A 26016-nucleotide genomic window follows, 5' to 3' on the forward strand; every position below is an offset into this window, starting at 1 on the left:
TGTACAGTATGAAAAAGTTAACAAAACATTGACGCAAATTAGTAAAATGTTCTGGCCAACCAACTACTGACATTTTATTAAGCTTGTGGGTGAAAGAAGCCTGACAGTCAAGTGTTACCTTTGGGTATGGGTACTCTTTCCCCTTTGGGTAAATCGAACCCATGTAAGACGGCAAGAGCATGTTTGGGACAAGGGAGTCATCAATGGTCAGGTAAGCAAGTCTTGAGCCATCAGGCGACCACCAGTGAGCTGCTTGAGTATGCAAAACCTCCTCTGGGAAAAAACAAGAGAGTGCAAATTGAAGTAGCAAACCACTCAACTGTGACTAAAATGTGAACTATGAACATTATTGTCCATTTTCATCTCTTTTACTGGAGATGCCGTGGCAAATTTCAAAATCAACATGTAAAGGATGTCTGAAACCTTGTTATTTCTACTCATTTTTTTATCAGTCAAATCAAGAAGGTAGCTTTGGTGGTTGTAATAATATTTTACCTTCGTACAGCCAGTCTGCAATGCCATTGAAGATGATGGCCTCCTGTCCAGATGATGTGAGTCTCCATGAGCTGCTCTGAACATTGGATTGGTAGTAAATGTTGTTTTCAAATATGTATATCTGTGGGATAAACATGTATAAAATTAAGAAATTAATGTTGTTGTAAAAAAAAAAAACCATTCACCCTGGTGCAGACAAATTATAAATACATACATACCGGTACATAAATATAGGATGTTTTACAAATACAGCTACAGATATGTGTGAGTGATTTGCAAACCCCATCACTTAGCCTTTTAATTGTCGCCAATGTGTTCAGTCTGTGGATGTTTTTATATGCATCTACTATATGAATAATTTCGTTTTCTTCCATAAATTGGAGGGATTTCTTTTCTTGACAAGAGGATCGGATGTGTTCATGTGTTCATGTCTTTAATTGAGGTACTGTATTTTCTTTGCTCAATTTGGTCTAGTCCGACACTTTCAAAGAATACGTTCAACGTTAAACAACTTCTATAGTGTTATTGTCAGTAAATTAGGATGAGAGGCCTGTCGAGAGCCAATTCTTTTCTGTATTTTAGTTAGGTTCTGACTCATTGTGATTCAGATTTGTGCTGATTCTCTTTGTCTTGCGTTCACCTGTCCAATTGTACTTTCCCACACCTGTGTCTAGTCACTTCCGATTCCGGCAAATATTTTACCTTGTTTCTAATTATTTCTCATTGGCAGGTTGTCATACCCTCATCATCATATTCCAAGAGTCCTTATCATGCTAATTTTCGGTACCTCTGCGATATAGCCCAAATTTTCAGATCTCAATATTCTTGTTAATGATACAATAGAGATAATACTATGGTTTCAGTGAAAACGAAGTATTTTTATTTTTGTAGAACTTATTCACAGCCGTCAACATTAATAAAGTCATGAATAAATTTTAAATACATTCCCATTGCCACTATGCTTTAATGATTAAAAAAAACTCAACAACAACAGTGTTTGTTGTGTTTGCATGATTACACGTGTTAACTGCATCGTACTGTTGTTCTGTACCAATTTTCCCATGCATGACCCTAGTGATGATAAGCAATTCAGAAAATGGATGGATGTGTTGTGCGACTTGGGAAAAAAAAAGTTAAGCCGTAACCTCCACTCATCACGATAGTTGTGTATGCACCCATGCATTACATTGCAATGTGATGTGTGGACTCCCAGCAATATGAACTATGCCAGCCTAGATTGTGTTTTGAGGCTTCAGTACATTTGTTAGGTTGATTGTTTTTAGTTATCATACATTTGCATATTATTAATGATAAATTGAGTATGCTTGCAATGAAGAACACAAATGCCTGCAATGAAGAACGATTATGCTTTGAATAAAGATATGCTCACACTTATAATAAAGAATATGAAGTGCACTGTGTGACAGTTGAGGGATGCAACCACCTTTCCGAGAATGTGGTTGGAAAGAAATAAGTATGAAGACTAAACAAGAGTAAGTTCCGACATGGATGGAGCTGTCAACACTAGACCTGGTGTCTTTGTAATGATTGCACACATGTATGTAATTTTCACTCACATACACACACATAGTCAAACAAATTCAGTGCATCCTCAACAGGCCTCATGCTTTAGGTTGGACACACCCTGTATTAGATTCCCAATGAGAAATATATGAGAGGGTGAGCGGGGAGATCCTTGGATGACGTGCAGAGAACTGAAACCTAACGCTTCTTCTCGTTCCCCCCTTGAGTGATCCAGAGAATCCAGTGTGTTCTTTCCTCATTGGGTCTTTATTATGAATGTCTAATTGATAACCCTGACAACATCACACTGCAATACATTATGTTCTATTGTATGACTTTCTTTTTCATCCACAAAAAGATAGTGGCAGTCAACTAAGATGGACGGTGCAAAAGAAATGGGATGTGGCCAGTAATCATGAGGAAAGTGTGGATGTATTGAAAGGTGAGGCTCAGTCCCATTCACTGAAGAGCTGTCTTTGTCATTGTTATTCATAATTGATTTTGAACATATGTACTGCGGTTTTAATAATGCTGTATGAAGACAAGACAAGGATAAATCGGTTAAGAAAAATAGATTTTCTTGTACATATTTAACAACAACAACTTTTGTTACGGCTAACAAAAGGTAAAGATAGCAGTGGATCCAAAAGTAAAAGGGAGACAGTTGATAGAGCATTGGTTCTTAAGCTTGTTTGAGGTACCGAACCCAACCAGTTCGTATGCACATTCACTGAACTCTTCATAAGTCATTCATTCATTCATTCATTCATCTTCCGAGCCGCTTGATCCTCACTAGGGTCGCGGGGGGTGCTGGAGCCTATCCCAGCTGTCTTTGGGCAGTAGGCGGGGGACACCCTGAATTGGTTGCCAGCCAATCGCAGGGCACACAGAAACGAACAACCATTCGCACTCACACTCACACCTAGGGACAATTTAGAGCGACCAAACAGCCTGCCATGCATGTTTTTGGAATGTGGGAGGAAACCGGAGCACCCGGAGAAAACCCACGCAGGAGGACAATACTCAAATTTTAAATGCTGTAAATGTAACAACTGGGGGATACCTTTAAGCGGAAGAAAAAAAATTTAACACTTGTATTCATGATAAAGGCTGAACTGATACCGTAACGTGCTATAACAGCTCTAACAAAGCCTGTCTGGGGGCACTTTTACGATCATTAAGATATCTATAATAATAAGTATTCCATTACGAGGCAACAATCATGACAGGCAACACAAAGGGGCGGGGCTGCCTTGGTGCAGGCAAACAACCAGACGATTTTGACACAGAGCAGAGGAAAACACATGTGACGTCCTGCATACCTCCAGCCAATACCACGTTGCTGTCTTTAATATTTCCTGTTTTTTATTTTGTTCATTATTGTTCAACTCAGTGTTCACGTTTATTTGTGACAGACGCATTGGACAATGAGGGAAAATACGGAACAAACCACATCCATGTATTGGTTCCATACGGGATGTAAGATTTCATTCCCAAATAAAGGACGATTCCATATTTTATCAAATGGGTGGTAACCTCAACTGAATCCCCAATTGTTCATGATGCTGCAGCATCAGTCGATGAATCGCAGTGTTAAAGTGCTTTGAAACTTGAAAGTATCATATTCTGCTCTGTCTTTGTTTTTGTTTTCAGCATCAGCTGGTGTAGAGGGTGTGCCTCTTCAATGGTGCACTTGTTTCTCGTGACCAATCAAGCCCAGCCATGTATTTAATTTACACCACTTTTTAATTGCCTATAGCAACATAGGTGGCCAACCAGTCGGAGACTAAGAGCCATTTTTTTCTGTGTTACAGTATCGCAAAGAGCCACATTATGCACATGGGTACACATAAACATCACCGCATATCACCCCCCACCCTAAGGAGCTGAACAGCTACAGACCGGTGGCGCTGACGTCTCACCTGATGAAGACGCTGGAGAGACTCATCCTCGCCCACCTTCGACCGCTGGTGAGCCCGTCACTGGACCCGCTGCAGTTTGCCTATCAGCCTGGCATCGGCGTGGAAGACGCCATTATCTACCTCCTCCACTCAGTGCTGTCACACTTGGAGAAGGCTGGGAGCACTGTGAGAATCATGTTCTTTGATTTCTCCAGTGCCTTCAACACCATCCAGCCCAATTTGCTGGGAGGCAAACTGCAGAACGCCGGAGTGGACCACCATCTCACAGCATGGATCATAGACTACCTCACAAATTTGCCGCAGTACGTGAGATTGCAGAGCTGTGAGTCGGACCGGCTTCTCTGCAGCACTGGAGCGCCGCAGGGGACTGTTCTGGCTCCATTCCTGTTCATCCTCTACACTTCGGACTTCAGACACGTCACTCCAAACTGCCACCTTCAGAAGTTCTCCGATGACTCTGCGATTGTTGGCCTCATTACAGAAGGGGACGATCGGGAGTACAGGGGACTGACAAAGGACTTTGTGGACTGGTGCCAGCAGAATCTCCTCCAGATCAACCCTAGGAAAACTAAGGAGTTGGTTGTGGATTTCTGCAGGAAAAAGTCCTCACCAGCACCGATGAACATCCAGGGTATGGACATAGAGAGGGTGACCTCCTACAAGTACCTTGGTGTTCTTCTGAACGACAAACTGAACTGGTCTACAAACACGGACACCCTGATTAGGAAAGGACAGAGCCGACTCTTCCTACTCAGGAAACTGAGGTCTTTTGGGGTTCAGGGGTCACTCCTTAAGACGTTTTATAACTCGGTGGTGGCCTCGGCCATCCATTATGGCATTGTCTGCTGGTCAGGCAGCATCTCAGCCCGGGACAGAAAGAAACTGGAGCGACTGGTCAGGAAGGCCAGTTCTGTCCTGGGTTGCTCCCTTGACACTCTGGAGGAGGTGGGCAACAGAAGGATGCTAACTAAGCTAAAAGCTATGATGGCCAGTCCCTCCCACCCCCTCCAGCCCGCCCTGACAGCACTTGGTAGCTCCTTCAGCCAGAGACTGTTACACCCGCGCTGCAAGAAGGAGAGATACCGACGCTCGTTCCTACCGACTGCTGTCAGGCTGATGAATAAAAAATAACAATCATAATAATAATAATAATTAAATGATGTGAAGGAAAAATTGTAAATAGTGCTGCGATTTATCCATTTTGTGTTCATATTGCATTTAATTGAAAGATGTTTGTTGTTTTTTTCTCTTTCTTCTTTCTTCTTTCTACATACATTCTTGCTGCTGGAGGCTGTAAATTTCCCCAGTGTGGGACGAATAAAGGATATCTTATCTTATCTTACACACACACACACACACACACACACACACACAAACCTCTCCTCAGCCACATTTATTGTAAATGTCACACACCAACATAATAATTACAAAAATTGACTCCTACAGTACTAAGACCACCGGCCAGTCATTTTCAACAATGAATATCGTATGTATACACTCACACACACAAACGCTCAGCTCACAACTAAATATGTAAAAATAATCATGTTTTTCTCTTCCTATGCATGTTGGTTATCGCCTTAGTGCAGGCACCTTTGGTATTCCTTCTCTTAAACAATCCTCTTCAAATTTGGTTTGTATTCCATTGTTGCCACTCGAAACAGGGCACTGTCAAGCTGCAGTGGTTAAATCCTTGGGTCAGCTTGCTACATATTTGTCCAAAGATCGACTTTTGAAGGGAAGAACCTCCCGCGATCGATCCTATCACGCATGTGCAAGCAGAAACGGTTAACACGTGCGCAACACGCATTGAACCAGCCAAAGAGCCGCGGGTTGGCCACCCCTGGCCTATAGGGTACGCTCAGGTTCACCCTTCTTCAGTCTATAAAAAAAAATAACAATGTTCATTGCTCAGAAATCACTGTCAATTTTACGTACGTCAAAATGCTCTCTTGACTTCTCCTTTCTTACTGAGCACCAAGAGACCCCAAGGTCCAGAAGCTTCAATTATCTCAATTAAATCTTAGCATTTATTTTTTTCATGTAAAAAATAGATGTGATTCTATGCAATTCAGTGTTTTGGGGAGCCAAACCATCAAGTTTCTTTTGTCTGTGTGGTTTTGCCGCAAAGAAGCTAACTCCAGACTCCTGTATTGGGGATTGTGGCCCACTATTCATGAACTATGGCCCATTATCAAGTGCGGATTAGCCATGAGACTGGCTGGTACGGCCAGAGTCGGAAGAAAAAAAAAATCCACAATTAATGTCGCAGCCAATTTTCTACATTCATTAATGTGTGACATGCTCTCAACAGCCGCTCCCTTCCCCTGCCCTCCTCACCTAATCCCTCAATTTCTCTTCCTCACTCGTGTGTCGAGCTGTGCTGGCAGGTGGGCCTCAGCTCGGACAGACTCAACTCAACTGTATTTATAGAGCACTTTCAAACAGCCATCGCTGCATACAAAGTGCTGTACATGGAGCAATTTAACATATACAATACAAGTGAGTTTTGAGGAGAGTTTTGACGATGGGCAGCGAGGAAGCTTGCCGAATGTTCAGTGGAATGTCATTCCAGAGAGAGGGGACCAGCAACAGAAAAGGCTCGATCCCCTCTGAGCCTCAGTTTAGTTCTTGGTACTTCTAATAATGTCTGGTCCGCAGGTGTGTCGGGCGGATGAGCTCAGAGAAGTAAGGTGGCGCGAGATTATTTAGAGATTTGATAACAAATAAGAGGATCTTGAAAATAACTCTAAAATGAATGGAGAGCCAGTGAAGGGATGCCAGATTTGTCTATAACAACTATTTTTAAAAGTAATTGCAATGACACGTGGGGTTTCGGAGAGCCCCTTATTCGCATGAAAAGGTGCTTCCTGTCCAACTGACCTATGGACAGCACAGTTTCAAATGAATCATACTCCACTTTTCCTAACTTTTTCATCTGCAACATATTATCTTACTACTAAAATGAAAAAGATGCAGACGCGAAATGTTGTTTTGTGAAGGATTGTTGTTTTTCATTGTTTTTCGAATTGCCCATTGTCAGATAAATAATGGTGTTCATTTTATTTCTGTTTGTGGGGAACCACATCCTTCCGATTGCTTTGAAAATTTATTTCTTGGCCTCATTGACTTTTCGAAGAGGAAGAAAAAGGTTTGTGTATTTTTTAAATGGGTGTTTTCAAACAAACTCTTGAGCATAAAATTCAAACGTCTTTGCGTAGTCTGTCAACTACATCTGTGTCCTTTTTCTTTAAATGTAGCTGCAAGGCTGTCAACGTCCCAAAAACCCACATAAAACTCAATGTCTCCTCCGTGGCAGCAAATAGAAACTGTCCTATGTTCCGCTTACATGCACGCATGCAGACGCACACACACAGACATATATACCGGTACACACACACGCGCGCGCTTCTACCGATCACAATTCTCACAGCGGCCACCTATATTTCTGACCTTATTCTAGCTAACTGTCACGACCCACACGCACTATTTAAAACGATAGATTCTGTACTCAAACCCCCTCTGCCTACTTGCTCAGATTCTTCACCTGAGATGTGCAACAGATTCCTTCAGTTTTTCATTGATAAGGTCTCTACAGCTAGGACTCCGGTCTCAAATACCGCATCTGACCCCTCTGTCCATGTTCCATGTTCAGCTGTACTAAATTCTTTTGATACTGTGTCCTTGGCGCTTTTGGAGGATGTAGTTCGCCAGACGAAGCCATCTGGCTCCCCTTGCGACTCTCTTCCCCCACGCTTCTTTCAGGAGGTTCTCCCGAGTGTTGGTGCATCGGTCTTGGATATCATCAACAGCAGCCTTTCTTCTGGTGTAGTTCCCCAACAGTTTAAACATGCTGTGGTGACCACCGCACGTCCCTGCTGTGGTCCAACCCTTGATCAAGAAACCTGGTCTTTATCCAGATGTGCTGTCAAGTTACAGGCCCATTTCCAAACTCCCTTTCATTTCCAAAATTCTGGAAAAAGTGGTGCACATGCAGTTGAAACTTTTCTTGGATGAACATAACATCTTGGAGGTCTTCCAGTCAGGTTTCAAGACGATGCACAGCACGGAGTCAGCCCTGTTACGCGTTTCTAATGACATCCTCCTGGCAAATGACTCTGGAGACCACGTGTGTCTGGTTTTATTGGACTTAACTGCAGCATTTGATGCAGTGGATCACAGTATTCTGCTGACTCGTTTGCAGCACTTGGTGGGCATTGGCGGCAGTGCTCTTGAGTGGTGTAGGTCCTATCTAGCTGACAGGACCTTTTGTGTCAGCCTTGGTTGCTCTGAGTCACGCACTGCTCCCCTGTCATGTGGTGTTCCACAGGGCTCAATTCTGGGGCCTTTGCTGTTCTCACTGTATCTGCTCCCATTGGGTTCCAGCTTAAGGAAACATGGTATTCCCTTTCACTGCTATGCAGATGACTGCCAGATCTATGTCCCACAGAGCAAGAAAGACGCCTTCTCATTAAGGCCACTCCTATCCTGTCTGGAAGAAATCAAAACCTGGATGGCACAAAATTTCTTGAAATTCAACGAAAAGAAGACAGAGGTGATATTGTTTGGTCCCAGTGGCCCTTGTACATTCCATCCTGTAGACTTGGGCCCCCTGTCTCCTTATCTGAAATCAACGGTCTCAAACTTGGGCCTTAAACTGGACAGTGATTTCAAACTCGATCGGCAAATTGGTGCCGTTGTTAAATCAAGCTTCTTTCACCTTAGACAGCTGGCCAAAATACAACCTCTCCTCTCACATGAACACTTTGAGACAGTAATTCATGCCTTTGTCACATCCCGGCTGGATTACTGCAATGCCTTGTACTTTGGAGTCAGCCAGTCCTCCATTAAGCGCCTTCAGCTGGTCCAGAATGCCGCTGCTCGCCTCTTGACTGGTACTCGTAAGAGGGAGCATATAACTCCCACTCTGGCATCCCTTCACTGGCTCCCCATTCATTTTAGAGTTATTTTCAAGATCCTCCTCTTTGTTTTCAAATCTCTGAATAATCTGGCGCCACCTTACCTCTCTGAGCTCATCCCCCCCTACACACCTGCCCGGCGCCTCAGGTCTGTGGACCAGTCTTTGTTAGAGGTACCAAGAGCTAAACTGAGGCTCAAAGGGGATCGAGCCTTTTCTGTTGCGGGTCCCTCTCTCTGGAATGACCTCCCACTGAACATTCGGCAAGCCTCCTCGCTGCCCATCTTTAAAGCCCTCCTCAAAACTCACTTGTATTCTTTGGCGTTCGACTCAGCATGATTTGTCCTTGATTTTACTGCTTGGTGCTTTCCACCGCCTTTATTACCGATTCGTCTTACTGTTTATTGTGTATGTTAAATCGCTCCATGTACAGCACTTTGTATGCAGCGATGGCTGTTCGAAAGTGCTCTATAAATACTGTTGACTTGACTTGTTGACTTGACTTGATTAATGTGGCACACATGTTCAACTGTCTATATTTATTGTTTATTGTATTAGAAAAAAAGTCATAAAATACAACATCTGCTCCCAGAGGGAGCAAGCTGTTGTGATGCGGCGGCAACAAAACGACTATAATCAGTGGGCAGGAATTAACTTAACTGTACTTAACTGTAAATTTCCCCAGTGTTGGACAAATAAAGGATATCTTAAAAAACTATCAGTTACAATATGACCTGAGCCAATGTCTGGAGAACATGCTGAAACTAAATGTGTCAAAAAACTGCCATGATTGTGGCATTGGAGGGCTTCTTCTACAGCATCATACCTGTCGGTCTTCATGTGATTAGTTCAATTCTTTTAAAAGGACTGTCTCGCGACCACTCAGTGTCAGATTGCTGTTACTTTGTGCACGTGCCATGCATTTTTGTTTGTTACATAATTTTTTTGGTGTTTTTGGGATTTGGTTAATACATTTTGTTTAGTTCGCCCTGCTTCTCCCTCGTGCCTGCTTTTTGGGTCCTCTACAATCACGCAACATGACAGAATGATCCGACCAAAAAATGGACCCAGCAGGACCAGAAGTCTGATCTGTGGACCCAGCGGCACACGTTCTGCGGCCACCAACTGTTCCCATCCAGTCGGCACATGCCATGCAGCCATCACCCGTTCCTGTCCAGGCGATGCACATTATGCGGCCGTCACCCGTTCCCGTCCAGGCGACGCATGTCATGTGGCCATCACCCGTTCCTGTCCAGGGCCATCACTCATTCCCGTCCAGGCGGTGCACGTCATGCAGCCGTCACCCGTTCCACTCCATGTGGTGCACGTCATGCGGCCATCACCCGTTCCCATCCAGGCGGCACACGACCTGCGGCCGCCATTGGGTGACTTTGGGACATCTGGGATCAGTCCCTTGAGGGAGGGGTACTGTCATGATTTTTCTGTTTGTGACCAAAAGGTGGCATTGGATGGCTTCTCCTACAGTGTCACAACTGTTGATCATCATGTCATTAGTTATTTTCTTTTAAAAGGACTGCTTCGCTGACCACTTGGGGTCGGATCGTCGTATTGTTGTCACATTGTTTGTGCACTTGCCGTGGGTTTGTGTTTGTTTCTTACTATGGTTTCTTGGTGTTTTCAGGATTTTGTTTTGGATTTAGTTTTCCAGTATTTTTTGGGTCCTCTACCATCAAGCAACATGACAAAAACAAAGTGTAGGACGTTGGGCTCTAAAAATGCCATGAGAGAACCCCAAAATTAAACTTCTCTGTGCAGAACTAATGCTATAACAAGTGGCTGAAATTAAACTGTTGGGAATCACTTTAGATCAAACTATGTCACCGACAATGCATATAAATAATAGAGTGGTACCTCTACTTATGAAATTAATTGGTTCTGGAAGAAATTTATGAACTCGAAAATGTTGTAAGTACCCTATTGGCCCGAAAATAAGACGATGTTCTTTGCGTTGAAATAAGACTGAAAGAGTGTGGGTCGTCTTATATTCGGGGTCTAGACATTATACCCATTCACGACGCGAGATGGCGCCAGATATAATTGAAGCGAATGCTGAATTTGACTCCCCAGGCCAAAGTGAACCCGTCACGAAGAATAAATATAAAAATAGCGGTAGCACGAAGAAGAAAAATAAAAAATAGAATGAGAAGAAAATAATAGAAGAGATAACAGAAAATTGAGAAATGTAGCGACAATCTGGAGAAAAGTGGGTTGAAGATCGGCCGGTTCAACCGGCAGCAGAGGAGAAGTTATGATGTAAAAAACCAGAAGCCATTCATTCACGAATGTGATTGCACTTTAGTTTACATATTTAAATGTTTAGATATTAAGATTTGAATGAGGCAAAATAACATGCTTTTCCTCTCAAATATAATGTTAGAATCATTTGTTTCAGATGTACTGTAATTATTTTCTGTATAAAAATTAAGTTGGTGTTCAAAAAGTCTTTTTTCAAACTTGAATCTTGAAAAAGAGGGGGTCATCTTATAATCAGGACCATCGTATATTCAGGCCAATACGATATATACGTTTTACAAGTAAATGCCCTAATCCATTCCAAGCCCCCTAAAATTCAAACATTAATGTTTTATGAAGCATAAAAATGCATTACAATATGTAACAATGTTGCAAGTTACAATTAGATTATTGCACAATGAATGAGAATTGTGCATAATGTAATAAATAAAGAATAGAGAATAATAATAATTATAAAAATTATCATTTAACTTTTAACTGCGTCCTCATCATTTTTCCCCCTTATCTATCTACACACATAGACACTTTTGGTCGAGGTCTCTCTTAGCAAATGGGATGCGAGGAAGATGCTCGGTAATACCCAATGGCAGAGCAGCTATAAATGTGTTGCGTTGAGTAAACTCGGAGCTCCGAGTAGCAATACATACTGTATTTCGTATCGTATTTTGACATTTCTTTTGTAACAAGAGGCAATATTTTCCTGTTGAGGCGTTTCATCATTCATTTTCATTCATTCGTAACTTGAAAATGTTCATATGAAGAGACGTTTGTCAGTAGACGTACAACTGTATTGTGAACAAAATAAATGGAAACAACTCATGAATTAGATGCAATAATCATATTATGTCATTAGAAACCAGAGAACTCAGTTAGCAGTCTTAAGTTTTATGTCACCTGATTGTAAAAAAAAAAAAAAATGAGAGGCTCGGTAAGCTTTAGGGCCCCCTTTTCAAGCTAATGTCAATGCAATGCAACATATTGTATGTTGACTGTTATTGAATTGGACATAATTTGACTTGTGTTTCATGTTTAAATGTCTGTGCTTTGTAAAACTACCAATTGTCATTGTTAAAGTTTTAAGAAATTGTGAGTGGAGTGGCAGTTCAATATTTGTAGTGCAATCTTTTCAAGGTAACTTGGTAAACATGCAAAATGTGAGGCCTGGGGGGCATCAAATCAAACATTTGGCCCCGGGCATCAAATGACCTCCGCACGCCCCTATACAACGTTCCATTTTGTTTATTTTGATGGGCAACTAGCGGTCAGAGTGGTGGTAGGGCCGCACACACTCATGCACAGAGGCACAGCTGCGTGTGTGGTCTCCCTCAGACGTCTAAAGTAGCCAAAGTCTGCCTTGCCTGTCATAAAGGTGCCGCAGTGAACATAAAAGTTGAGAGATCGAAAAGCAGGTTAGCAATTGCGACACTTCCAAAGGACGTATCAACCCAGTTTGTGATGATTGCGCAATGCAATGCGCGTTCAGAGGTGCGGCACTGCCTCACCTGCCTCCCCTGACCGCACGTCCCTGCTGTGGTCCAACCCTTGATCAAGAAACCTGGTCTTGATCCAGATTTCCAAACTGCCTTTCATTTCCAAAATTCTGGAAAAAGTGGTGCACATGCAGTTGAAACTTTTCTTGGATGAACATAACATCTTGGAGGTCTTCCAGTCAGGTTTCAAGACGATGCACAGCACGGAGTCAGCCCTGTTACGCGTTTCTAATGACATCCTCCTGGCAAATGACTCTGGAGACCACGTGTGTCTGGTTTTATTGGACTTAACTGCAGCATTTGATGCAGTGGATCACAGTATTCTGCTGACTCGTTTGCAGCACTTGGTGGGCATTGGCGGCAGTGCTCTTGAGTGGTGTAGGTCCTATCTAGCTGACAGGACCTTTTGTGGCAGCCTTGGCTGCTCTGAGTCACGCACTGCTCCCCTGTCATGTGGTGTTCAAATCAAAGTTTAACTGGTGTAAATTACTGATTGACAAGCAAGCTTGTTCCCCACTGATTGCATCTATCATAAATCAATAGTGCCGTTTGGAGATGAGAGAAGTCACACACGTACCCACCAAATACGAATGTATGCTGTATATACATTTTTAGTGGTGGGAACATCCATCATCATTCCATCATTTTTTTCAGGCCGGCCAGTCTCTCATTCATCAGTGACAGCTAATCGGCATCAAGAATATACTTGGAAGTACAACGTCACACTAGAAGACAAAGCTAGCTAGTTGTTTCTGCATCTGCATCAGTAGCACAGAGCTTCTCTCGACATTCTGACCATTCGTAATAGGTGACCTGAGCCCAGCAAAGGTTTTTGGAACTGTCTCAGTGATTCTTCATTTTCTGATACTTTCTTTTGATGGATGCCTTGGCGTTTGACTCTCAGTTTTGATATCCAATATGTAATGATGAGGTAGAAAATATAATTTTGAACCGTGAACAGCAATGCAAAACTGCTTAATTTGTGCTCGGTAATCATATGAAAATATTCCATTCGTTATTACAAATGCAATAACAAGTAGTATGGAATTATACAGCTTTATCAGTGATTAATTAACTTGAAAATCTATCACTGTAAACATTCAATGGCAGACACTGAATGGATGGCTTACCAACTGCTGACCACCAACTCCCCATGAAGCAAACTGGAGGACTGAATTTGAAACTTCTGGAGGATTGAGCTCCATCACTTCTCTGGTCCAAGAACATTGACAAAACAGATTAAAACAAAAAACAAACAAAAAAAAACACTTACACACAAGTCACAAATCTTGTGATAGGCCACTAAAAGAAAAAGGTTATTCTTTGCTCACTGACCTTGTATACAGGTTGTAGATTAGATATGACGCCATGAAAGAATGTTGATAAACCTAAAACATAAAACAAATAATAACAACAACAACAACAAACAAAGACATGTTAGATTTTTTTTACAAAATGAAAACAACACAAGCTTCAAAGACGATTGTTGATTTTAATGAAATTCCTCTAATTTTGTGGTCGTGAAAATAGTATTTTTCTGTTTTAAGGTTTACTCTTAATCTCAACTGGATTTGCATTTGCACCTTGTGGACTTGGATTTGATAAAAGTTGACTTGATTATAGCCCCACCGGCGGGTGCGTAGGTGTGGAAGAGCACAGAGCGGCGAGGGTGGGCCATTTGAAGATTAGAAAAAATAATAATAATAATAATAAAAACAACTCTAAAATATACAATGAGTTAGGTGAGGAATGCAAGATTTGGAGCTATGTGTGCAACCTGATGAGCACGAGGCAAGCAGCAGCATTTTGGACCAACTGGAGATACTTATGGGAGAATTGGCGGACTTCAAAAAAAGGTGTATAACAGTGACCCAGCCGAGATGTGATGACGGCATGGATTACTGTTTCAAAATGCTGTTGAGAAAGCAGAGGCTTTGCCTCATCCAGCTGCCTTAAATGAAAAAAAAAACTGGATTTAACATCAGTACCCATTTGCCGGTCCAATTATAAAATACTGTCCATTTTAAGACCAAAGTTCACGACTGTTAGCTTCAGATAAAGTGCCAGGGGGCCCAGTTCAGCAGGATGGGTCCCAAGGGCCCTTAACTGTGTTCGGTCCCAAGGGCTTTTGGGACTGAACACAGTTAAACTCATGACACTACAACTGAGGTTTTGGTCTCATCGTTGCTGTTCGCTGGATGCATGTCAAACCTGATACATATCTAAGACTTCAGCATGGCTCATTGACATGACAGTGACAGCACAATCATTTTTTTAAAGGTTGTCAAATTTGTAAAACAATCTCAGAAAACTCCATGTCTCTCTGATGACTATGGAATTTAGACAAAAAATTATGATAGTAAGCACAGACTGCTGTCCATTATAAATCTAACCCATTCATGTACCCTGTAACATGATAACAGTAAGTTGTCTACAATAGTAACCACTGTCACCGAAAGGGTTAAAAAAAACTGCTCTGGAATAATTGGAATCTTTGACATTGTAAAGCAAACCGAAAACCAATATGATCACAAATGTATAAAATGAGAACTGGAGACAGCAGTGAGGGGCCATTACTCTCCACATTCAGGTTGTCACTTTGATGATGATCACATCTGCTCCGTCTTAGGTGAGAGCACCCTCCAGACACAGCGTCTTCACTGCCATCATAATGAGCCACACACAACTCATCATCAAGCATGCTATGTTCACTCATGCTGCTAGCATGCTGTCACCATGAATGTATCAGCCATGCACTGTGATTTGGACAGTACCGATGTTAATAGTGACATGCTAGGATGGATGGACATGGATGGAGGTCTTGAGGAGCCGACGATGAGAAGAAAGGAGCGTTGGCGCGGAGTGCCGATGCGGATTTGGAGCTGGGAGTCGCGGCTTGGAGTTTGAAGCGGATTATGTGGGACAGGAGAAGTGAACTAATCTCTTTTCGTCAATGGACGCTACAGCTTCGCGTTTGCTTTCAAAACTTTGCTTGTAGCAGACGTGTGCACATTTTTCAGCATGATGTCTCTGATCCACTGGTGAAATGACACTTTGATCCTCTCCTCTTTCATCTATAACTGCTTCAGACAACAAAGTGTATGCAGAAAAGTGGTGAAGATTGCACGACTATCTCTGTCCTGTGTGTTGTCTTGTGTTATTTTTTGTTATTTTGACTTCAAAATGGCGCCGCGAGAGTGGCTGCCTTTCCAGCAGCTCCTATTTTTTTGTTGTTCTACTTCTTCCTTTCATAACTTTGCTGCTGTGAATCTGGAATTTCTCCATTGCGAGACTAATAAAGGTTTTCTTAATCTTAGTTTTGAAGCCAAAGAAAGTACTGTACATAGATGGGGTAGCTACACAGAGAACGGCTTGTGTCGTGACTATTTGGGGAACAAAACAAAAAGTGTTTTTTAATCCGTCTATGGGTAAAGTACTTGTTTTTGCCAGTATATAACAAGAAGGAAACCGTAGGGATCCTCTACAAAACCAAGGAAGTGCTAAATAAGATATCTTTGTACACATTAAAAACTTCATTATTGTTACCATATATTTCCACTGTGTGGAAATATGGGGAAATGCCTGCAAAACAAGCACACTCCCTATTCTAAAACTACAAAAAAAAGCAATTCAAATTATTAATAGATCAAAATATACAGAACCCACAAATCCACTATTTATCAAATTAAATACGATTAAATTTTATGACCTGGTTGACTTTAAAATCGCCCAATTAATGTACAAAGCACACAATAACCTGCTCTGCCAAAACATTCAGAAGATTTTCGAAATTCGAGAAAGCAGCTATGATTTAAGAGGTACCAACTTATTCAAGAAACTCAAAACAAGAACAAACATCAAGCAAAGAAGTGTATCTATCAAAGGTGTTAATATGTGGAATAATCTCGAAACGGACCTGAAAATGAGGAAATCGCTTGCTGAGTTCAAAAAGAAATTCAAAAAAATAGTACAAACAACTTACATCAATCAGAGTTAAAATGATAAATTCTAAACATTAAATATAATGATAAATCAGAACTAAGTTGATAAATAGAGAAAGGTATTGAAATATCCATTATGAATACAAGAGAAAATTGACACAAGAGTGCCAGGGTGTGGACGTATATAATCCAGATAAAAAACAAAAGTTGTAAAAATATCACAGTTAAGGGTAAAGTATGAGCCTTAATGGAGACTTCTTTCTTCTTACTTTTTTTCTTTTCTGATTGATATAAAAATGATTTATTAGATATAAACACATAACGGGGTAGGACTAGATACGTTTTTTACTTCTTCCTACTCCCTTGAACATAATAACTGTGTTGAATGAAGACTGATTTCTTTCTTTTTACTATTTTATCTACCTTATTTTCTGTCAAATTATTACTGTATATGGTTTATGTTCAATAAACAATAAACAAACAAACAATAAACAAGTGTACCATTAAGTGTATAAATAGGTATGCCATAAAAGTAAAGTAAATTTAACATAAAGCTGAGCTTTAGAAGAGATGTATGCAGCGAGTGTGGGCATCTATGTGACGATTCCTAGCAATGTTGACAGAGAGGAACATACTGGGATCAAAATTCCACCCGGAAATATTCGTCAAAACGTATTTGTGCTGCAATTCCAGCCAAGAATGGACAGGCCGTACGGGAATCTCCCGAAATTCCCTATGACCACCACGTCACTGATTTGAGACCAAAGTGTTGAGATTTGTTGTGAGATGCTGCATGATATATGTCAAGCGTAAATGCTCTTTGATTGCACAAGAGTTAACCCTTTCATACTGTTTGGGACAAATATCACAGGGGCTGACATTTGGTCAGCTTTCCATCCACCCATTTATCAATCGTCTTCCAACCTATAGAGGGTAACAGTCAGTCTGATTTGGAAAATTGTTAATGCACTGTCTGGCTGGTGAAAAACTAGATTCTTCGGAATGAGGACAGTATAAGGGCAGTTTGCTTCATTGTGGGACTTGATTCCTACTATAGATGGCGGGAGCATAAAAGACTCGCTGGATTCCGTGCAGGAGATCGGCACATGCAAATTACGTTTATAAGGAACTGCAAGAGGATTTCCACTTGTGGATGATGTTAAATTGGCATTTGGAGAATTGGCACTCGGTGCCCCCCACCCCAACACACACACACACATAAAACACACACACACATACACACCAGTTGTGCAGCAGTATGGGGTGTTTCGCAAAATATATTAACAATGATAATAATAATCATCATCATCATTATTAATTCATTTACTTGCTTTCTACAATAACTCAGAAGGTCAGATGCATGCTGATGTCATATTTCTGAATGAAATACAATGACATCCACCACACACATCAACGGAGCACAGAATCTGTCAAGTCAACTTTATGGTCAAATATGCTCTATGTGCAACATTTCATCTGTGTTGTATGTTACATGTTGCACATACAGTACATTTGACAATAAAGTTTTGTCCAATCCAATACTGCACAGATGAAATGTCTTTCCTCTCATCCTCCCAATCAAAAATCAGTCCTGGCTCAAGCTACCTGAATACAATCCACCAAAATTCCATTAGCACCACCTGCGCCACAACTTTGACCTGATATTACCTGATCTAAACTCTGGTCTACTTCCTGTCGCAAGAATGGAAGGAGCGCTTTGGGCGTGTAACACAAAACCACCTCGGTCTGCCTGGTGAAGGCATTTGGTAGTCTGCAAAATTCCAAAATATGGTAAACTAGACTTGCCCTGGCATGAAAATGGAGATCCGCCAGCTTTAACGCAGGTATGCCTGTCTACGAAAATAGGGCCGACTTGTATTTAAGGAGTGTACTGAAAGATATACTGAACCAATAGAATGAACTGATTCAGCTATATTACTGCTACGGTCATAGAGGTTGAGAAATATAAATTTTGTTTTCATAATAAATATTAATAGGTAATAACTCCAATAGTTCACAGGGCTGATACAGTATGAAGATATGTACGCTCTTATTAGACCTCCCGAGGGAAGACTTGTATAAACATTTTAGCTACACTTCAACTACCTCCTCATGAACTATAAACCCCTGGTTTTAGCAGCTCCAAGTAAAACACCACGAGCAGCGTCTGTATGAAGCATGCATACTAATGTCTTACCTGCTTGACATCATATCCCAGAAGAATAAAGTTCAGATCAGGAGAAACTGCAAACTTTGAGGCTTTAAAGGTAGACTTTGAGAAGGACACGACATGAAAGACAAAACAGTTGAATACAAAGGACTTTCACAAATGTTTCAAAAGCCTGTTGAGCTCTTTTTTGTCAAATGCTGCATTAAAATCTTACAAAAGTGGTGTTTTTCAGCAAGAGCTCCGTTTGGTTGCTCTCTGTGTTGATTTTCAGCAAGTCTCCATCCCAGTTGAGAAAGACGATATCTTTTTCTAAAACACACAACAACAAAAACATGAAAAAAAATGTCTGCACTGCTTGTTCTAATGACAACATGAAGGGCTCACCGGTTAGTCACAGGGCTCAGAAAGACAAACATCAGTCCTGTTTAGATTCACACTTACCCATAAATGTACTTCTGGGAAAAAAATGAAATCATGATCACCAATCTTTACTCACCATATTTAACCCTTTCATGCTCCAGTAATGATAACCTGTAACCTGATAACATGATAGGATGTCCACTGTAGTGACCGCTGCCTCTGAAAGGGTTAAAGGAGAAGTTTGCAATTTTCATAAAATAATAACAAAATTCCTTTTTTTTTTCACCAATATAATTTATAAGGGTTGCGATTGAATTTGGCAGTAGTAATATAATCTGTGAAAAAAACAACCAGTTAGAGACACAAGGGTTGACCACCTTGCGCATACTTGTTTCCTAAGGCTTCTGGGACTTCGCTGAAATTATCACTGAATAGTCACCTTGGCAAGAGTTCACAAGAAGGAATAGGACGGATCTTGAGACAAAACAAGGGTGAAAATAGAAGCTGCCTTTTATTGACTGTTCATTCAAAAAAATCCATCTTTAACTTGTCAGACAGGCAAGGAGAAGATTTTGGTATTATCACAGACACAGAGCTTGACGCAGTGAAAAATGTGTGTTTTGCGCCTTTGTGGGCATGATGACTTGATTCACCGGATTTCAAAGCTGTCCCAACCACAGTGTGTTCCAACAATGACCAGCTCTGATTTATAGCTAAGCTCAGAAAGATTAAATGCTAAATTGGGGTATTAAGAGACAATCCAGCAACACTTCATTGCCAGCAATTCTGCTGCTGTTTGGCGATGGCTTGGGCAAATCACCAACTACAAGCCCTCGAAGGTGTGAATGATTTGAACCTCGCCCAGAGCTTTATCACACAATGCTCTCATTTTGTTAGCTCATCAACCCTGGAGAACTCTCCAACACCATTTCCACCAACCCCCTCATCCCTTCTTTCTCACAACAACGCCACAGAGACCCTGGGCCAGGCAGTGTATCCCTAACGACCCAAAGACATTGTGAGGCCAAGCTGCCTCCCATCCTGATTGTCATTTTCAACACCTATCTGGAGCCATACCATGTGCGAGCCTGCTTTGAGTCCTCTACTATTTACTCTGTCTCCAAGAATCCATGTATTACATGACTTGAATGACTACCGATCTGTAGCGCTGACGTCAGAAAGTCATGAAGCCTGGTCCTACCCTACTTCAAGTCAATCAAGTCAATTACAATCATGAGGAAGTCCAACACCCAGTTGCACAGGGAGGTGTTGAGCCCCAGGTGGTCCAGTTTGTGGATGAGCTGCTGCGGGATGATGGTGTTGAATGCTGAGCTGAAGTGGATGAGCAGCATTCTGATTTGTGAGTCCTTGGTCTCCAGGTGAGTGAGGGCTGAGTGGAGGGCGGTGGAGATGGCGTCTGCAGTCGATCTGTTCTGCAGAAATACAAACTGGTAGGGGTCCAGGATGGGTGGGAGGGCAAACTTTATATGCTGCATGACTAACCGCTCGAAGCACTTCATGAGGATGGGGGTGAGTGCGACCGGGCGATAGTCATTGTAGCTGGAGGGGGATGACTTCTTCGGGACTGGGATGATGGTGGTGGCTTTGAGACAAGTGGGGACAACAGCCTCGCTCAGTGAGGTGTTAACGATGTCCGTGAAAACATCTGTGAGTTCCTCAGCACAGTCTCTCAGGTGTGACCAGGAATGTTGTCAGGACCTGCCTCTTTCCGTACGTTTGTTCTCCTGAGGGAACGTCTCACACTATCCTGGGAAAGCGTTAGCACCTCATCGCCAGGACCTCACCTGTAAGCAATGGCTTCTGATTGGCCAGGATGGTGATGGTTCTGGTGACCGTGATGTCATCTGTGCACTTCCTTATGTAGGACGTGACGGTCTCCGCGTACTCATTGAGGTGAGTGGTTGCATGTTTAAACATACTCCAGTCTGTGGTGGAGAAACAGTCTTGGAGTGCTTCTGTGGACCCCTCAGGCCACAGTTTACTTGCTTCCTCACTGATTTGACGACTTTCACCAGTGGCCTGTATGCTAGCATTAGCATCACACTGGTGTGATCTGAGGCACCAAGGTGGGGGAGATGGAGGGCTTTGTCGGATCCTCTGATTGTCGTGTAGACGTTGTCCAGAATATTTGTGCCTCTTGTGGGAAAGTTGATGTGGCCATGGAGTTGTGGAAGCACACTCTTGGGGTTTGCATGGTTGAAATCTCTAGCCAAGATGACAAAGGCGTCGGGGTGGGCTGCCTGCTGCTCACTGATGTGCTGATGGAGTTCAGACAGGGCCATACTCATGCTGTTGGTTGAGCCAGGGGGAATGTACATTGCTCCCAGCAATATGGCACTAAATTCCCTCGGCAGGTAGAATGGCCGGCATTTGATAATCATAAACTCCACCGTTGGCGAGCAGCGCTTGCAAACCACAACAGCATCTCGGCACCAGGCATCGTTGATGTAAACACAGATTCCCCCGCCGCGAGTCTTCCCTGCCTCGACGAGCTCTCTGCTTGCTCGGTAGCACGTTAGCCCACTGAGACTGTCGTTGAGCCATGTCTCCATGAAAACAAAGACGCAGCATTCACTCACGGTTTTGTCCGAAGTAAGCGGATATAGTCCAGTTTGTTGTACAGCGAGCGTACGTTGGCCAGCGTGATGGTCGGGATAGCCAGTCGATGAGGGCTAGCTGCTAGCCTTGCCCGGATACCTCTGCGCTTCCCCCTCCTCTGCTTCCTTAGATTCCGTCCGTGGCGCTTCCACTGCGGGCTGGTTGCAGGAGTGGGAGTCGGTGATTGAGCAGGCCTCTGCAGCAGATCGCAGTCACGCAGCAGACCGCAGTCAAGCAGTTTTTCCGCCCTCGTTGGTTTACTGTCCGTTTTTGTAGTTCTGCTGATGGCGAGCAGAAACTCACGAGGGTATGCACGTCTTGTTGCGCAACACAGTGAAAACAAGGGACATAAAGAACACAAAGAACACTGATTTGCAGGGGGATAGAGAGAAGTCGCTGCGGGTAGCCGCGCCGCCATCTTGAAAAAAGATTGGCATCCACTTTGTATTTCATCTTAATTGTATTTGTCCACAAGATACACACACACACACGCATACCTGTATATATGGAACTACATCAGCCAGTCATCAGTCTTCCTCGGTGAAAGGAGATGCTAGCGATAGATTGAGGTGAGTTCTGCTGGCCTCTGGCAGGCTCTGTTTTTAAGATCCTATTTGTTGTCAAATCTCAAAATGGCCTCACCCCAGCTTACCTTTCTGAACTCCTCCGCAGCTACGCACCTGCTCGATGCCTCAGGTCTGCGGACAAGCACAATTCGAGGTACCAAGAACTAAGTGGAAGCTCAGAGGAGATCGAGCCTTTTCCGTTGCTGGTTCCTCTCTTTGGAATGACCTCCCGCTGAATGTTAGGCAAGCCGCTTTTGACTCAGTTTGAGACTTGATTTTATGTTTAATGTTTTGTGCTTTCTTCTGTCTGCATTATTCATTGTTTTATTGTTTATTGTTGTGTATATGATATTTGCTCCATGTACAGCACTTTGTATTCGGCGGTGGTTGTTTTAAAGTGCTCTATAAATACAGGTGAGTTGAGTTGAGAAAATATTCAACTGCCATTTATCCTTCCATCTTGTCTAGATGTATATGCTGATTCTTCCGCAGCACATCATACACAGATGAAAAAAAATCAGTTGAGAAAAACAATGCTTTTTGTATTTGGATGTTGCCATGAACCTTACCTAAATATACATATATATTAAATATTAGTCAATTTTCAAAAACAAAAACTTGGGCAATTTACATGCAAATTGTCATATTCCATCATCCCATTGGAAGCATGATAGATTATTTCGCCCTGGCATCATGCTCACTCAGACAACAGACGTGCAAAGGAATAATTGGTAGATCCAAATGGTACCCTAGTAGATCAAAAAATCTGACAGGACTGCAGAAAACAGAGTGCACAACACATTGATGAATAACTAGTTTTAAAATCAGAAATGAAGAATAATGACTGTTATTGTGGATTACATATGACAATCTGGAATTTTGGTTCAGACTTTAGCAAGCATGGAATTTGACATGCTTGATTTGCTTTTGCGTGCCACATCCGGGCCTTGAGTTTGACACATGTTCTGAACAGTTTTACCTGAGGCTCTGTTGGGAGGCAGGAACTGGCTGGTGAATTTTGGCCCGTAAAAAGAGTGGATTGGCCGGGAGATGAAACCGCAATAACCACAATTAATCTGCTGGAGAAGCCAGAACTGTACGTAAATGAAACCGCAACCTTCATGAGAACATAATATTAACATTCATGCACAACGCTTGCTTCATTGTCAAACACAATATGTTACACATATTTTATAAAGAATACATTTACACACTGATGTTTGATGCTACGGCACAAACAACAGTCAGGACATGTCACCCCACCCCAATGGCAGAGGAAGGCTACCCTCTTGTCCACTGGAGTGAACCCCAATGTATAGGCGCCAAGCCGTGGGCTGATAAGTATCTCCACACATGGTCAACGCCTTTCACCATGAGCAAATCCAAAGTGCAAGAGAGTCCCACCCATCTGGAGAGGACCGGTACCAGCGGTCAAGCTGTTAATGGAGGCGAGCCCTACTGTCTTCTTTGCCTCACACGCCAGCTCAGACTCCTTCCCTGCCAGAGAGTTGATATTTCATACCCCTAGAACTAGCTCATGTAGCTAGGGATCGGACTGCCAAGGTCTTTTGCCGTTGCCCAGCTCTCACTGCACCCAAACCCTTTGGCCGCTCCCACGGGCGGTGAGTGTATCGGAAGGGGTATTCAAACTGTGTCCGACCAGACCACATGGGATTATGTGCGGGCGCCCACTAGACCTTCAATACTTGACGCATGTATACCCTTACGATGCATGACCGAACATAATAAATCTATTGGATGTTGTTATGCTGCCAATCATCTTTCTTTTCATTCGTGCAGGCCATGTTCTGCATTTACCTCGTTTGAGTAATTTGTAAATTGCAAATGGCTGCCTACAAACACACAGATTTAACCATTCAATTATTAACTGTCTACATCAGGGCTGCCCATTACGTGGATCCTGATCTACCAATAGATCTAAAACAGGTCCCAAGTAGATCCGAGGAGTGTCGAGGAGAAAAAAAAACAAACAACCATTTGTGTGTTTTTGTACATGTTAGTCATATCTTTTTTGTGTTAATGTACGCTGCAACCTAATCATCCTATCAGTCCCATTTTCACAAAAAAAATATTTAAAGAATAAAATAAAGCAAGTAAATCTTGAATTTATACTTTTATCGTCATTATTTTCATTCAGAGTTTGCTTCGTGTACAATTCACCGAGGGCACGGGCAAAGAATAGGAATCTAGGAGGGCCCAGGGAAGCACTTTAAAACGGTACGTGTGAGCCATGATAGTTAACAGGCAGTTTCTCATCAGGGCATGTGAGTGTGTGTGTGTGTGTGTGTGTGTGTGTGTGTGTGTGTGTGTGTGTGTGTGTGTGTGTGTGTGTGTGTGTGTATGTGTGTGCTCGTGTGTGTGTGCGTGTGTGCGTGCGTGTGTGCGCGCGCGCGTGCCGGTAAGGGTAGATCCGAGGAGGTTATGTAGATCTGTTTATTATTTTGGTAATGTCCCAATTACATTCTAACCCGCTGTTATACCACCCGTCCACAAGGTGTCGCGGGAGCTCTAGGGTTGATTGGCAACACGAGGAAGCCTGTAACATGTTCTTGGTGCTGCTGAGTAAAAACTACTTTCAAGCTCATAAACGGACTTGTCTCTTCATATTAGTGATGGGTCCAGCGACACCGATGCGTTGACGCAAACGCCAGGCTCACAGAGCAAACCACGTGTCGGTGCATGTGCTGCTTCATTACGTCATGTGATTGACACATGAACTGCGCCGGCGCAGTTTAGACTGCATCGGCTGCGTTGACACAGTCCAGGCTGCTAATTGACACATTGGCTGCTTGGCACAGTCCAAGCTGCGCTACTTAGTCCAGGGCGCATCGACTCAGTGCAGGGGGCGTTGACGCAGCAAAAACCCGCACAGTGTATCCTAAGGAAGTGCGTCTGGCGACACGATGCCGATTGCCGAAACAAGCCAAACCTCACCCTCGCTCGAATTAAAAATATATAGATATGGAAAACACAGAAAGAATGTGTCCGTCTGACTTCGAGCGTCATGTTGGCTGTCATACATTAGGCTATTATTATATGAGAAGTGCTTTATGAACGTTTGTACTGTACGTCATACTCCAGGTGATTGAGAGGTCCTGCCTATAAGGGGGAGTCCCAGAAAGTGACTGCGAGTGAGCACAACGCATATTTGATGACTCTGCCACGTTGCTATTAAAAGTCACATAAAACGTAAACCTTGTCTGCTGACCATCATTACATCGGCTAGGCTAGTTTAGCTGTTGTCGTAGTTCAAAGCTTAATATGTGGCGTGGGTTGGGTCGGCGCCGCGAGTACGTGCTCGCGCTCATGCGCTCACAGCAGAGAGCAGCAGACTATCGACTGCTGAGACGCGCTTCACTCGAATGACGTTGCTACGGTACGTGCATATTATGGAGCAGCTTCCGGACAAATACAAATTGTCCGCCGTGTAGAGCCATTTTTATCTCCTTTTATCTCATTTTTCTAAATCAAAATTTGTGAAGACAAAGCCCACAAGCATCCTCATTCACATGATTTTCACAATATTGAAACACATTGAATGATACAATATGAATGCATGGATGTGAATGATATTGTCAAGGGTCAATGTCATCTATATTGTCAAATATGCTTTATGTATGACATGCAGCATAGATTAAATTTCTTCCTCTCAATCCTCAGTGAATACATACATGCAAACATGCTGTGCATTAAACACACACAGCTAAGAAAGGATA

At 42.6% G+C, this 26016-nt stretch overlaps 1 protein-coding gene across 1 annotated transcript in view; it reads right to left on the minus strand.

Moving 5' to 3' along the window:
• The window catches only part of LOC127612045 (inactive dipeptidyl peptidase 10-like), a 124348-nt gene that overhangs the window by 27572 nt on the left and 70760 nt on the right, over window positions 1-26016 (minus strand). The window contains exons 4-9 of the mRNA XM_052083007.1: window positions 18949-19043; window positions 18762-18836; window positions 13959-14011; window positions 13754-13835; window positions 496-616; window positions 119-273 (exon numbers count right to left, since the gene is read on the minus strand). Of these exons, the coding sequence (XP_051938967.1) occupies window positions 119-273; window positions 496-616; window positions 13754-13835; window positions 13959-14011; window positions 18762-18836; window positions 18949-19043 (581 nt within the window). The remainder of the gene's footprint in view (window positions 1-118; window positions 274-495; window positions 617-13753; window positions 13836-13958; window positions 14012-18761; window positions 18837-18948; window positions 19044-26016) is intronic.

The sequence above is a fragment of the Hippocampus zosterae genome, chromosome 12, assembly GCF_025434085.1.
Source record: "Hippocampus zosterae strain Florida chromosome 12, ASM2543408v3, whole genome shotgun sequence".
Lineage (NCBI taxonomy): Eukaryota > Metazoa > Chordata > Actinopteri > Syngnathiformes > Syngnathidae > Hippocampus > Hippocampus zosterae.